The sequence below is a fragment of the Camelus ferus genome, chromosome 17 (genome assembly GCF_009834535.1).
Source record: "Camelus ferus isolate YT-003-E chromosome 17, BCGSAC_Cfer_1.0, whole genome shotgun sequence".
In the NCBI taxonomy this organism is placed as follows: domain Eukaryota; kingdom Metazoa; phylum Chordata; class Mammalia; order Artiodactyla; family Camelidae; genus Camelus; species Camelus ferus.
The window spans coordinates 47,901,082-47,914,705 of NC_045712.1; the positions used below are offsets into that span (position 1 = coordinate 47,901,082).

At 44.2% G+C, this 13,624-nt stretch overlaps 1 protein-coding gene across 14 annotated transcripts in view; it reads right to left on the reverse strand.

Moving 5' to 3' along the window:
• The window catches only part of RBMS3 (RNA binding motif single stranded interacting protein 3), a 629,715-nt gene that overhangs the window by 476,939 nt on the left and 139,152 nt on the right, over positions 1–13,624 (reverse strand). For 11 of the 14 annotated variants that reach the window (XM_032459382.1, XM_032459381.1, XM_032459376.1 and 8 more), the window contains one exon: positions 7,420–7,592. In XM_032459382.1, coding sequence (XP_032315273.1) covers positions 7,420–7,592 — 173 coding nt within the window. The remainder of the gene's footprint in view (positions 1–7,419; positions 7,593–13,624) is intronic. The other 3 variants (XM_032459377.1, XM_032459388.1, XM_032459385.1) reach the window with 1 other exon arrangement.

The window sequence follows — 13,624 nt, forward strand, 5'->3', positions numbered from 1 at the left end:
AAGGTGACTTTTAAATTGATAAAAGGTTTGATGGTGTCAGTGCATTTGTCAAAACTGCCTGACAGCACGGATCACGGAATCTGCTCCCGGAGCCCTGCTGGCACTTCTGCTCCCGCGACTCCGTGTTCAGCGCACGCCTTCTGGAGACACCCAATGGGGTCAGGTGACCATCGGGGACACATGCTGGGGCAGACTCTCAGCTCTTAAGCACAAATGCCCCTACTTTGTTCCCCTGGCTTTTCACCGTGGCAGTTCTCCATCTCTCTCTCTCTCTCTCTTTTTTTTTTTTTTTTTTTTAATTTTTCCTTATTGTACAGTCAAGTTACAATGTGTTAATTTCTGGTGCACAGCACAATGTCTCAGTCATGCATATACATACATATATTCGTTTTCATATTCTTTCTCATTAAAGGTTATCACAAGATACTGAATATAGTTCCCTGTGCTCTACGGAAGAGACTTGTTTGTTTGTTTTTAATCTAATTTTAAATGTTGAAGTGACACCTGCAGCTTCATTTTAGAGCAAGTGGCACTAGGGTATCAGAGCTTGAGCAAGGAGAATGTTTACCCAAAAAAATGAAGGGCAGGGCCAGTGACCTCCTGGGCTTCTGGTGATGATCGGAAATACGTGTGTCCCTACCCAAGGGTCCCTCCTTTTGCTCCGTTTGGCTTCAGGGGGCCTTGACAGCCGCACGTTCACTTTGTAACAGACCAGTGCACTCTGCGCCTGCACCAGGCTGGTATTAATTCCAGCTTAATCATGTGGAAGTAGGGGGCAATCGCTGGCCGGAGCTTTGTAAAAGCCTTGTATTAATCAAAATGTATGAGTTAGGAGAATGGTTAAATGAAAGATATTGTCGATGTAGAAAACATAAACACATGCATAATCTCACTTTCCGTTAGAAATTCTGTCCATTGTGTCAAATATGTGGCTTGATTTTTTTAAGAGCAAAGTCAATGTGTTTCAACAATATGTGTAGCATCATAGAACAGAAGTTACCAACTTCTCTGAGAAAGGAAAGGGAGCTTAAGATGTTGGTTACCAACGGGGAAAGGCAGGGAGGGATAAATTAGGGACTGGGGACTAGAAGACATACATTACTATATATAAAGCAGATCAACAACACGGACCTACTGGACAGCACAGGGAACTGTATTCAATTTCTTGTAGTAACATAATGGAAAAGAATCTGAAAGGAAGAAGTATGTATGTATGTATATGTACAACTGAACCACTTTGCTGTACACCTGAAACTAACGTTGTAAATCAACTACATTTCAGTAATTTTTTAATGTGAAAAGTCGTTACACAACCAGCATTTTATTTGATCCCCCAAAGTTGCAATGCTGTCTTTTTATTAAGCCACACTCATCTTCCCTCACTTCCGCATTCTTCCCTGTGAGGTACGCCTCCGTGGCACGGAGCCCAAGTATTCCACCCGTAGCTTCCCACTGACCACCCAGCCCACGAATATCACCGTATAATCAACCGGATTTTCAGTTTTCACAGTATTTGTCTTAAATGCTTTAAACCCTGCAGCCGCTAAATATTTCATGGTACACTGATGACCCGTTTGTGAAAGGGTACGAGAAAGAAATTAACTAAAAATCCACTGACTTGAGTCCTATTCTGTGCTACTTTGCTGTTTCTTTTGGAGCTCATTCCGTTCACTGTCTCTCAAGTCCTTGCTTTTTAACAGAAAAATAAATGCATATGAAAAAAGGCATCTTTCACCACAAGTAATTGTTCCACCAGCACAAGTATTAAGTCTCACGTCCTCTTCTCTGACCATAAGTTATTTTTCTCCCAGCTCACTCTTTCTTCAGCTGCCCTACTCTGTTCCCTGTTCTGCTAGGGTCCTTTCTCCTCTGCAGTTGGAGTTATCTTTTTTTTTTTTTTTTAAATACATTTTTATTGAAGTACGGTCAGTTTCCAATGCTGTGTCAGTCTCCGGTGCACAGCACAGCACTTCAGTCACAGAGGAACACACATACATTCATAATCACTTTCTTCTTCTCCGTGGGTTACCGCAAGATGGAGTTACATTCTTGAAACAAAAATCTGACTATGTTACCTTCCTGCTGGTGACAATTCAATGATTGCCTTCATTGTTCTTAGGGTAAAACAGAGCTCCTAACATGACATAGAAAGAGATCACCTTACCGCCTCCATGTCTCCATCTCCTGTTGCCGAACTCCCCACCCGCCTCTCTCTGCTATAACCACACGGACCTTTCCCCAGCCCCTTGGACCTGCCAGGGTCCTGCCAGCCTTTGGCTCTGCACCCATGAAGTTCCTTCTGCCTAGGACGCCCTTCCCTTCCTTCCTCATTTACTTAAACCCCTTGCTCCTTCTGATCTTAGCTTAGAGGGTCCTTGGCTCATTGCCCTAACGAGGTCTAATCCCATGTTACACAGACTCTTAGTTCCATGCTCCCCTCTTTCCCTGCATTTACCAATGCAATTTTATATCAAATCATACGATTATTCCATTGATTTCCATTTTCCCTATTAGAACATAATCTATGCCAGAGCAAGACCTCTGTCAAAATTTACTCACCACTGCATCTTCAGCACACTCCCTGGCATACTAGCCTGGGTGCTCTGTGAGTCTTTCCTGATCGAGTACACAATAAAGCTCCTTGAGATTTCTCAAGGTAAAGACGCTGCAAGGTCTTTCTAGTATTTCCTACAAGACACACAGTGCAATGTATTCATCCAAAACAGAAGTAGAGCTGGAGAGCCTTTCCATAGAGTAAAATCATTCTTCATGTCTGTTCTTCTGTCTTCTTTTCTTTGATGTTACTTGTGATCCAAACATAAGAGCTTTTGTGATAAATACGAATGGAAACCCTTAATAAGAATTTGCTTTCAGATTACACATTGGGAAATAATGCAATTTCTGGTCTCTAATATCATTTTCTTGCTGCCCATTAGTATTAACATGGATATTGTATTTTAATGCCAGATAACTGGATATATCTATGTCTTTTTTATATATCTCTGTTTTCGATTATTTTATTACTATGGATATTAGCAAAGAGTGCATTTCCTATAATATAAGGAAATAGTAACTGTAAAAGTTCTTAATAATTTCATAGAAATATCAATGGAAAATTGATCCTGATGGCAAGTACATTTAAATCTACAAATATTACCTGTTTTGTAGGTAAAATTATTCTAAAGTGTTGGATGAATAGTAGGAATGCAAAGTGACTTGAATCTTTAGAAGACCCCTAATGTAAGACAGCAGTGAGCACCCCAAGAGCCCCAACCACAAGAGGGGAAGCCAGGATTTTACCAACGGCCTATAATGGCCTCTAACAAAGGCATCCCCAACCGCCAGGTCATATGCGTGTAGCTGAACCAGTTCAGGTAGTGCCCCTGCCAACACTGCCAAAGAAGGATGGCGAAAGATGTAAAAAGGTGGCCCAGAGTAGGTGAGACAGGAGGCAAGGGGAAAGGGCACAGCCATTAAAGGAATGACACAGCCACTGAAGATTCAACTCCCAGTAGACTTTGAGGCCCAAGATGGCGGCAGAGTTGACTTCCAGTAGACCTTGAGCTTCATTACCCGCTGACTGTAAAACGTTAGCATGGTGAATGGCACTCCCACAGGTGCCATGACAGTTCTGAGGCTGACCATACAAGGTCAAAAAGTGGGTGGTGGCCCAGTTCCTAGGACTCCCAGCCCCTCTCCCCAAAGTAGCTGGAATCATCCTCCCACTTGTTAGCATATGAAGGTACTGAGCCCATAAAAAGCAACAATCCCCATGCCTCGTGGCCACTCTCTCTGCTGAGAGGGCCTGCACTCCGTCTACAGAGTGTGCACCCACTTTGACTTTAAACTAAACACCCACCCCCACGCCTCGTGGCCTCTCTGGCCTTCTGAGACGGCCCACGCTCTATGGAGTGTGCATCTCTCTGAATAAACCTACTTTCACTCAACTATGTCTCACTCTTCAATTCTTTCCTGCATGAAGCCAAGGACCCTCACTTGGTGGGATGCATCCCAGGGACTCGACTGAGACCTGGGATATGACCATCCTCACATGCCCCATTTTCCTCTGTCCTAGGTTTTATTGCCAATTACTGAGGGCCTCCATGAAATAGCAGAATTTTAAAGTGAAAAACAATAAAATATCACCAGGTACAAACTCATTATCTTGTACATGGGGGAAACCAAAGCTGAGAGGAGACAAGCCACTCGTCTAGGGCCACACACCCAGTCGTTGGCACAACCAGGAGTGAAACCCAGAGCTCTCAGAGCACAGAAATCCCCTCTACATTGTGCTGCCCGGCCACATCAGTTCTCTAAGATTCTTCGGGAAACCAGATCTAAGCAATGAACCCCAGGTCCAGACCACCTCGGTAACTGAAGAACCCACAGACATTTTTACAATAACGCTAGCATGGTCCACATCTCATTACCAGCAAAAATGAGTATGAACAAATCATCAAACCCTCTGATCCCTTAGCATTCTTTAAATTTCTCAAATGCACAAAAGAAACTAACAGAACTTTTCTTTTTCCTCAAAAATAATATTCTTGTGTCACCAAACCTCTTCCTTGAGTTAAAGATGCCAAAACTTGTAGCATTTTCCATTTATAAATTGCTGGCAATATTCTCTGCAGAAACAGACATCGACACCGAAATTCATAGTATAATGCTACACCAGCGGTGTGTTCATAAACCAGCTCTCAAAAAAAAGGTATAGGAATTTTAAAAGCCTGCGTTTCTAGGGCTTGCTGATTCCTGTGATAAAAATACTCCCACCACGGCCGATTTCAACATACTGAGTCTATAACAAATCAGTCGCAGAATCCCTGAATATTTAACATTTGGCTCTGGTGCACCTGTCAGAGGCCAGCTGTGGCACAACGCTGGTGCTGCAGGGAAGCCTAGAAATCATCAACTTCCACTCACTCTATTTTGAGAGCAGACTGATGCTCAAAGACAGTAAATGGGTTGCCACAAGATCACACACCGGCTGGGTAGGTTTTAAAACACAGGATTCCACCTCAAGTACCTTCCCATAGTAAGTGAAGCTTTCTGCCTTAGAAATAGTCAGCGGTCTTTATATTATTGTAGAGATGAAAAATGTTGCCAGCCATATCAGTAAACCTAGGATGTTACCACCATCAAGCCAGCAGCCACTGCAGCCACCCCCAGTGGGGCCCCCTGCGGGCACTCAGGATGGGAAAGAACAGGACACTGGCCCTGGATCGTTAAGGTGCACATCGAAGGAATGATGTCAATAAGCCCAGACTCTAGCATCTTCCCATACAGAGAAGAGTGCTACATCCATTAACTTGAGATGTCTGGTTTTCTTTAATGAACGAGAATCTTTCGATGTTCAGACTAACTGGATTTTGTTGCAAAACCCCATATAGCCTGGCTCCTCCCTTACCTCTTCGGAGCAGTCCCTCAGCGCTCTCTGAGAGGCTGCCTCCTGGGCTTAAGTCCTCAGCAAGTCCACTGAATAAATCATAATTCTCAGCTTTTAGATTTTGCTTGTATTTTGTTTAGTCAACAAAGAAGTGCTTCTTAAAAAGCCAGCATTATCATGACAACACCAGGGAGACAATTGAAATTCATATTCTCAGGCTCCACTAGCCTGAGATCTAGCAAATTACAGTCTCTTGGGCCCAGATGTCTGTGTTTCAACAAGCTCTCTGTGTAATAGAGCAGTGGGGAATAATTTTTCCTTAATACCCACCAATATTTTTTTATGAATAAGATTCATATACAAATCAAAGATAATAGCTAGCATTCCTTTTCACATCAATATCCATTACAGGAGATCCTTCATCGGAAGCTTCTAACATTAAGTCTGACATCTTTCACATTTTCAAGAGGGAGGATGGAGCTCAGTGGTAGAGCATGTGCTTAGCATGCATGAAGTCCTGGGTTCAATCCCCAGCACCTCCATTAAACAAATAAGCAAATAAACAAACCTAACTCCCTCCTTCCCAAAAACAAAACAAAAAAAATACACATTTTCAAAGATTTTCCTTTTCACAATAGTTTAGACTTCTCTAAGTAGCAATAAGTTTAAAAAAAAAAGTTTGAGTGATTTACCTTCCAATTCTCAACTTCAGTACTTTATAGACCAAAAACTAACATATTCGTGTATCTTAGCCCTGGCACCTTTCCTTCTTTTTCTTTTTAAACTGCTTTAAAATAAATTAACAGTTATTTTTCAATGTTCTGTCTTACTTCTTCCACAAATTAAGGCAGTCAAGAAGCAGCAGGGAGTCCCTGCTCTAATCTACATTTCGCCTTGTCACATGATTATATAGTTATGTGTTTATGTTTGGGTTTATTTGCCACTTCCTGTTGTTTTGATGTTTGTTCCCAATCTTAAAAGCCAGAACAAAGGCAAATAAATACTATCTGTCTTCTTTTCCTCTTCCAATATTTCAGAGGTTGGAAATTTTACAAAATAAATATCCTCTTAACCTTCTTGTAAAAGCATTGCCAAAGAGAAAAAAGAAAAATTGAGTAACAGATTTCCCCCCTACAATGAAAATTACCCAGCTCAGGCCTGATCAAATGACAAACAGCTGTAGTGACATTACTTTGAAAATCAGACAGCAATCTAAAAAGACAGGTCTAGGATTCTCAATTTGGTATCAATTGTTAATTTTGTTTGGAGGGTGAACTTAAATATGTTTAATTTATGTGCCCAGAAATAAGAGAGTTAGTAACATAAGTGCTGGATTAATAATTAGATAATAATTAGAGATTAGTGAAAACGTTTTGGAAGGGTGTTTAATCACTGCCAGTATTTCCTAGGAAATAAAAAACTCCTTGGTGAATGTGGTTCTTGGCCTTAGTGGGAACAGCTTCACTGGACTTGGAGGTAGATGTTTTCCAGGAAGCTAAAGGACCAGCCTTGTAATTTTCCAATTACTTGGTCCTGGCTGAACTTACATTTTCCAAGCAAGAACTGACCCAGAAAGGCTTTGCAACCCAGCAGGTGACCATCCTGAAATCTACCACTTCTGAGTTCTTGAGATTCCCTGCACTAAGACCTCTCCAAAAAAAAAAAAAAAAAAAAGCTGTTTCTTACATGAGATTCATCCCTGACTCTACCAGCCACAGGGCGTGTGAGAACCCACCAGCCACAAGGTGTGAGAACTCAGCTCAGCGGTTGCTCGTCATCTTCCCGGTCAATACATGCATATCGGCCAGCACCCCCACGCCTCTCTGCTCAAGAACCTCCACTTTCAAAACAAAAGGCAAAAGAACTCCATTCTCAAAAGCAAGCTGGGCTCGGATCGCACATTCAAGTCCCGTTTGCGCAGCGCAGTCGGCCTCAGCGGGGAGACCGGGCGCAGAACCACGCCGCACGTGGACCGAGCCCCCGCGGGCGAGGATGCGTGCGGAAGCGGCGCAGAGCGCGGGGGCACTTACGGTTGGCACAGCTTGATAAGGTCCTGGTCAGTGGTGCCTGGCGGGAGGCCTCGAATGTACAGGTTGGTTTTACTCAACTGCTCCCCGCTGCTGTGGCTGCTGCTGTGGTTGCTGCTGCTGTTTGTGCTGGGGCTGGGAGGAGCCATGGGGTGGGGAGCTGGTGCATAGGACTGCTGGAAACAGAAAAGGCTGTTACTGGAAAAACAAAGCCAGCACCTGCTCGCAGGCCAGCAGAGCGACTCGAAAGCAATGCGAGCTTCTCGGCCTCTCCAATCCACACACGCACACACGTGCCCGGGTCTGCCCTGTGGTCCTTCTGACGACATCGCTCCCTCTTTCCCCCGCTCTGGCCCTGCATTTGGATGGGCACAGTGCAGCTGCCTCCTGCGGGCACCGAAGCTCTGCCGGCCCGGCTCACCTCTGAGAGCCAGCATCTCTAGTGCGCCTCTGGTCCGTCTCCCTCCTCTCCTCCCAAGAAACATCCTCCTACCGCTTTCCTCACCGCTCCTCTCCAGCACGATCCCTCTACAGCGATGCTGTGAAGCCATCTTAGCTCTTTCTCCCATCCCCAAATCTGCTCCATCCGGGTCACTGCCGCTTGTTTGTAAACTGAGCCACCGTTTTCTCCCGACAGTGAAGATCCCCTTTGAATTACTCGAACCCAGGGTCTCAGCCAGGGCCCTAGTGAGCAATTGGACAGGATCATTCTTTGCTGCAGGGCTGTTCCCTGCCTTGTAGGATGGTGGCAGCATCCCTGGCCTGTGTCCACCAGATTCCAGTAGCACCCATCCCCCAGTTGCGGAAACCAAAAACATGTCCACAACCTGCCAAGTGTCCCCTGGGGCGGGAGAAGTCCCTCAGTAGAGAATCATTGGTCTAACCCATCACACTACTTTACGACAAGATAGAAATGGTATGATGCACCCCTCTCCAAACAACTTGGAGGAATATACAGTGTGGGGATCTTTATAATTACACATGCAAAATTAGCAGATACATCACTCAATAATGTTTCTTTCTTTTTCATGCAAGCATATCTTCAAAAGTCCTAGAATTACATCGATTGTCAGGGTTTGAGTCCCCGAAGTGTCTGTTATTGGCTGTGTAACCTTTGGATGGTGTCTTGGCCTCCCTGAGATGCAGCATTCTCATGAATGTGAGGGCGGTCAGGTTAGCACTCTCCTACGTCATAGAATGTTTGGAAAAACTCCATGAGCTAATGCCAGCAAAAAGGTTCCTGGACATCCGTAAGTGCACAGCAAGTGTTTGCAATAACAAAAGTTCAAGAATAATAATGATGATGACGTTTGTGATTCCTATCTGTCCTGCCAGAGATATCAGTCTTTAAATCTACCCCAGATTTCTCCAACTGTGATCTAGAATGTTCTCTAAACACACAATGCATACATTGATTGTGATTCCAGTGGCAACACTTTTGGTTGAGTTCTAATCTGAAGATTCATTAGCTGTTCTATCAGGGGCAAGAGGTGAGCACTTATCAAACAGCAAATGGGTGGTTATTAATACTTAGGCCACATCCTGTACAATAAAAATTGAGTGCTCATACCACATAGTCCACAGGGACAGGAGGCAGTATGTAGCCTTTTCCTTGCTACAATAATCTGTTTTGCACCTACTGGGATTTCAGATTTGCCTCAGTCCGTATTTCCTACTGGCTCAAAGATAAGGGGTCTGCGACGCAGAATGTAAAAATCTAACTCATTACACCTGGCCTCTCATCGCCCAATTCCCCACACAGCCACCCATCACAACTGAGCCAGGAAGGAGGCGGCAGGGCACGGGCATTCAAGAGATGACCCAGCAGTTAACACCAAGATGGCAGAAGATGCAACTCCCAGGAGAGCTTGAGCTTCATTATACACTCACTGTATATGTTAACATGGTGAATGACACTCCCACAGGCACCATGACAGTTCCGAGGCTGACCACCATCAAAATGTGGGCGGTGGCCCACCTCCTGGGAATCCCCGCCCCTTCTCCCAAGTAGCTGGAACAATCCTCCCACTTGTTAGCATACAGAGTTGCTAAGCCCACAAAAACTAGCAGCACTGCACCCCTCCTCCAGAGACGACCCACACTGTCTATGGAGCATGTACCTCCCTGAATGAACTCGCTTCCACCCTACTATGGCTAGTCCTTGAATTCTGTACTGCATAAAGCCAGGGACCCTCCCTTGACTTGCCCAAGACCTGGGACACAGCCATCCTCCTGCACCCCATTATCCTGTATCCCAGTGACCCCAAAGCCCATTCTTTCCGTCTGTCATTCCTCCAGCCTCCATGCTAGGAACCTTGGTGTTGGCTTCATCAGCCCCCTAATCTGAAATCTCAAACTACAGTCAGCCACCAAAATCCCAGAGTGGTTTCCAGAGTCATCCTTTCCTCCAAATTCCCCTGATGCCCGAGGCAGGATCTGAGCCAGCCTCATGTGCACAGGGCCTCAGGCTCCCTATCCGGACTCCTTCCTCCTCTGTCCTCCTCTTAGCGACCAGAGGGGCGTAGGGGATGGGAAACATAAGACGGAGCCATCAGACACAGACACAAACTGGCTGAGTTTGCGGGCAGTTTAAGGTGAGCGAGCAGATGTGATGTGATCAAAACCCAGAGCCTCCAACTCCCTTCTTTAAAAAAAAAATGAACGTTTTTCTCAACCAAAGCTTTAGTATGATTTAATCTATCACCAACATTTTTAACGTAGGGTTTTTAAGATGCATTCCACTGGAGAATACTTTCTTGTTCTTGATACTTGAATCGAGTAACAAACATTCATTGCCGTCTGGAATTTAATATCTGCAGAAAGTGGAATAAAGTTTCTTGGCTGACATTACAAAACAAATTCCTTCTTGACCTAAGAATTCTGTTTCACTCCTCGGACACCCCAGAATGCTTAAGTTCTACGTCTTTACAAGTCCCACACATAGTAGGTGTTGTACGCAGCCCTGCTGAAGCAGCCTCCCGATCTGAGTATCTCACAACAGGACAGATAGGCTTTATCTCTGACTTCCTGTATGTGCTTTATGCTTTTCAATCTCCCAGGGCTTTGAAAAAAGCTGTTTCTTACCACCTTCACCTCCCCTTTCTCCAAATTCTTTGAATTCCGTTCCGTACTCAGGCTTCTTTCAAAATGAGGTTTAGTTTAAAGCAGTTTTTCCCATTGCATAGCCTTTCAAACCACTGAGGAGCCAGAGAAAAGTCTCCAGGTTTATGTATCGCAGATCGGCTGGACCAGTTCAGACCGAGAGAGCCCTTGATGGATCAAATAAGAAACCACCAACTGCAAGATGATCAATATGTGTTCACTTTATTCTTTTCTCGCCCCAGGGATCTTTGCCTGCATGTCTGTAACAGGACACCATTTAGTAAGTTGCACGGTGCCTAAAACAATACACGTACCCTCCAAAGGGCCCCTCGATGTATTCACTGAGAAAAATTAAACAAAACAGTCAAAAGCATCACCAGAGCAGGGATGAGGATAGGGACTTTGTATGCAGGGACCTGAGGAATATTAATTTAAAAATAGGAGTGGAAGCACCATATTGTTGTAGAGAAAGGACGTATTTCAAAAGCCCCTTGAAAAATAGATACAATCGAAGGTGGTTTTCTCTGTCATATTCTTGTTTGGGAGTTCCAGAAATTCTACTGAAAGATGTAGACTTTCTTCCGTGTTACTGAACCAATCACTGCGCAGGTTGTAAGACCCAGGGCCAACACTCTTGCTAATCCTCAATATTTTCATTTATCTGTGGAGGATACAATGAATGATTCAGGTAGCAGTCCACACTGTAAATCATTCTTTTGTTGCAGGAATTATAAATTCCTTCCTCTCCACCCATTTTCAAAACACACATCCTTTAATTAACAAAATGTTGCCAAAAGGTTCCCAGAATGTCTGACAAACATGTAGGCTTAAATGCATTAATTTGTGAAAAGCTAAAGCGATTTAGTATGCTTTTGCTGCCAAAGACAAATGACCGAACTACAGCATCTTAAAAAAAAAAAAAGTAGCATGTCAATAACCTTTAGAGGTTAATAAGTTACAGCAGCCACTTCCCTGATTAAAAGTGGCTCTGATTTCTTCCTCAATTCTTTGTTTTTAGATGGATTTGCTATTTTATCATTGATTGACTTTTAAATCATTTTGAGGCACTGGGAAAGACATTGTAAAATATTAGTTAAAAAAACACTACTTCCTTCAGATAAAATTGGCTTTGCTATATTGGGCAAAGTCACAGTTTATAAATCCTATTTAGGAGTAGTGAGGACTTACAGTCTGGGAATACAGAAGTCTGCAACGCTGGGCTGTAACAGGGTGAGGCGTTGCTGTGAATTTGCAGTGTCAGCTTCTTAGAAGCAGTAGGAACAGCAGATTTTCAGAAGAAGGGCTTCGGGTGACACTGGATGGGAGGAGGGGGAAAGAGGATTCTCTTGAAGCTGCATATGCTTGGCAAGGACTGCAGATTTTTCTTAGATGTTTGTTTATGGTGGCATTGCTGGGAGGGTCTGTTTAGGATTATGACATGGGGGCTAAAGCCCTCTGCACCACATGTCCCGGCTGCTTACTCAGCGAGTCCGTACCCATGTCCTCTTTAAGAAATTAACTAAAAGGACTTAACGCCCGTTTTGGAAGATGGTATTCTTAAAATAAAGAGTCTGATAATTAGAGGTAACATATACCGGGCGCTTGCTAAGCATGTTACTTGTTATCTTCAGCAATTTCTTGTCAGTATACAAATGAGAAAACGGAGGCACAGAAAGGGCAAATGACCTTCTCAAGGTCACACAGCTGGAGCCCCGATTTGAACCGAGGGAGTCCAACTCCAGAAACCACACGGTCCCCCACCACAGCGCATACAGAATTTCACCTGTTTGTGCTGTGGGGACCAGGAAACACAAACGGCTTCCTTGCAGGGAACTCTGGAGGGTGACTCCCTACAAGGATCCCTGGTGCGTCCAAGTATAAACACGAAGGAAAAGGATGCTGACGTTAAACAGCACAGAGTCACAAGCAAGGTTAACGAGCCCTTTCCCTCTGTCAGAATGTAAATGCAGTCCATCTTCAATTTAATTTCAAAGGGGAAGTGACCATCAGAAGCAAGCGAGTTATGAATTTTTCAAATAATGTCAAACAAGTGGGTTCATTTGTCAAGATTCATGGTTTGTTATTTAACAACAGGAAAATGAACTGGCTTGTAGACGATCCTCAACAGCTGATTCAGTTAGTGTGCTCTGTTAATATGCCTTATTTTTCAAGTTTGAAAAGTCAATCAACCGGGTCCTCCTACATTCTTGTAAAATGTGTGGTTTGGAGGCGGGTCCATTGCGTTTTTAACCCCTCTGTGTTTTGCAGATAAATTGGAGAGGGATGTGAGTTGTGTTTTTGTGTTTCCTGTTGGTTTGTTTTAACAGAAAGCATTTGGCACACCAGAGAAATGGTCACCCATCAACAGAGTAAAACAAATCATTAAAATCACCTTTTATACAATGTCAAACTCCACTGGATGAACACCTGTCTGAAGGCAGCATTGCAATACACATACATTAGCCAGGTCATCTTAAGCCAGTTTTTTTTTTTAAACCGAGTTTAAACCATCTCCGCATTATGGACACTTTGGACAGGACAGTTCTTTGTTGCAAGAGGCTATCTTGTGCATTGCAGGGCATTTCACAGCACCTCTGTCTTCTACCACTAGACGCCGGCTGTACTACCCTCCCCCTAAGCTGTGGTAACCAAAGATGCCCCCAGATATTGACAAATGTGCCCCAGGTCTGTGAAATCCCCCCCAGTTGAGAACCAGTGATTTAGGCAAATCCACCCCCTCTCCTTGAAAGGTCAATATAGTCCCTGACACGGATTAACGACAAGAATTCAGTGGCCTCAAACTATTCATTGAGAAACCCCACGACCTAACCTAACCAAAGCTCAACTGCTTACCCCGGAGTATATACAGCGCTCACTTCTCAAGCGCCTCCCCCCTCTGTGACTAAGAGGCCGGTGTGCCACATTTCATTTGCAGCAGACGAGCTCTGAAACATACCGCTCCCTCGGACTGAAACCATAACTCTTTGACAAAGAGAATTTTAAATATTTTTTGCATGCAATTCCCCTTGGCTGGGAAGCACAGGGTCTCAATGCCAAGCTGCAGGCGATCGTCTTTCCGGCTTCTGGTTGCTGGCAGGATGCTGGA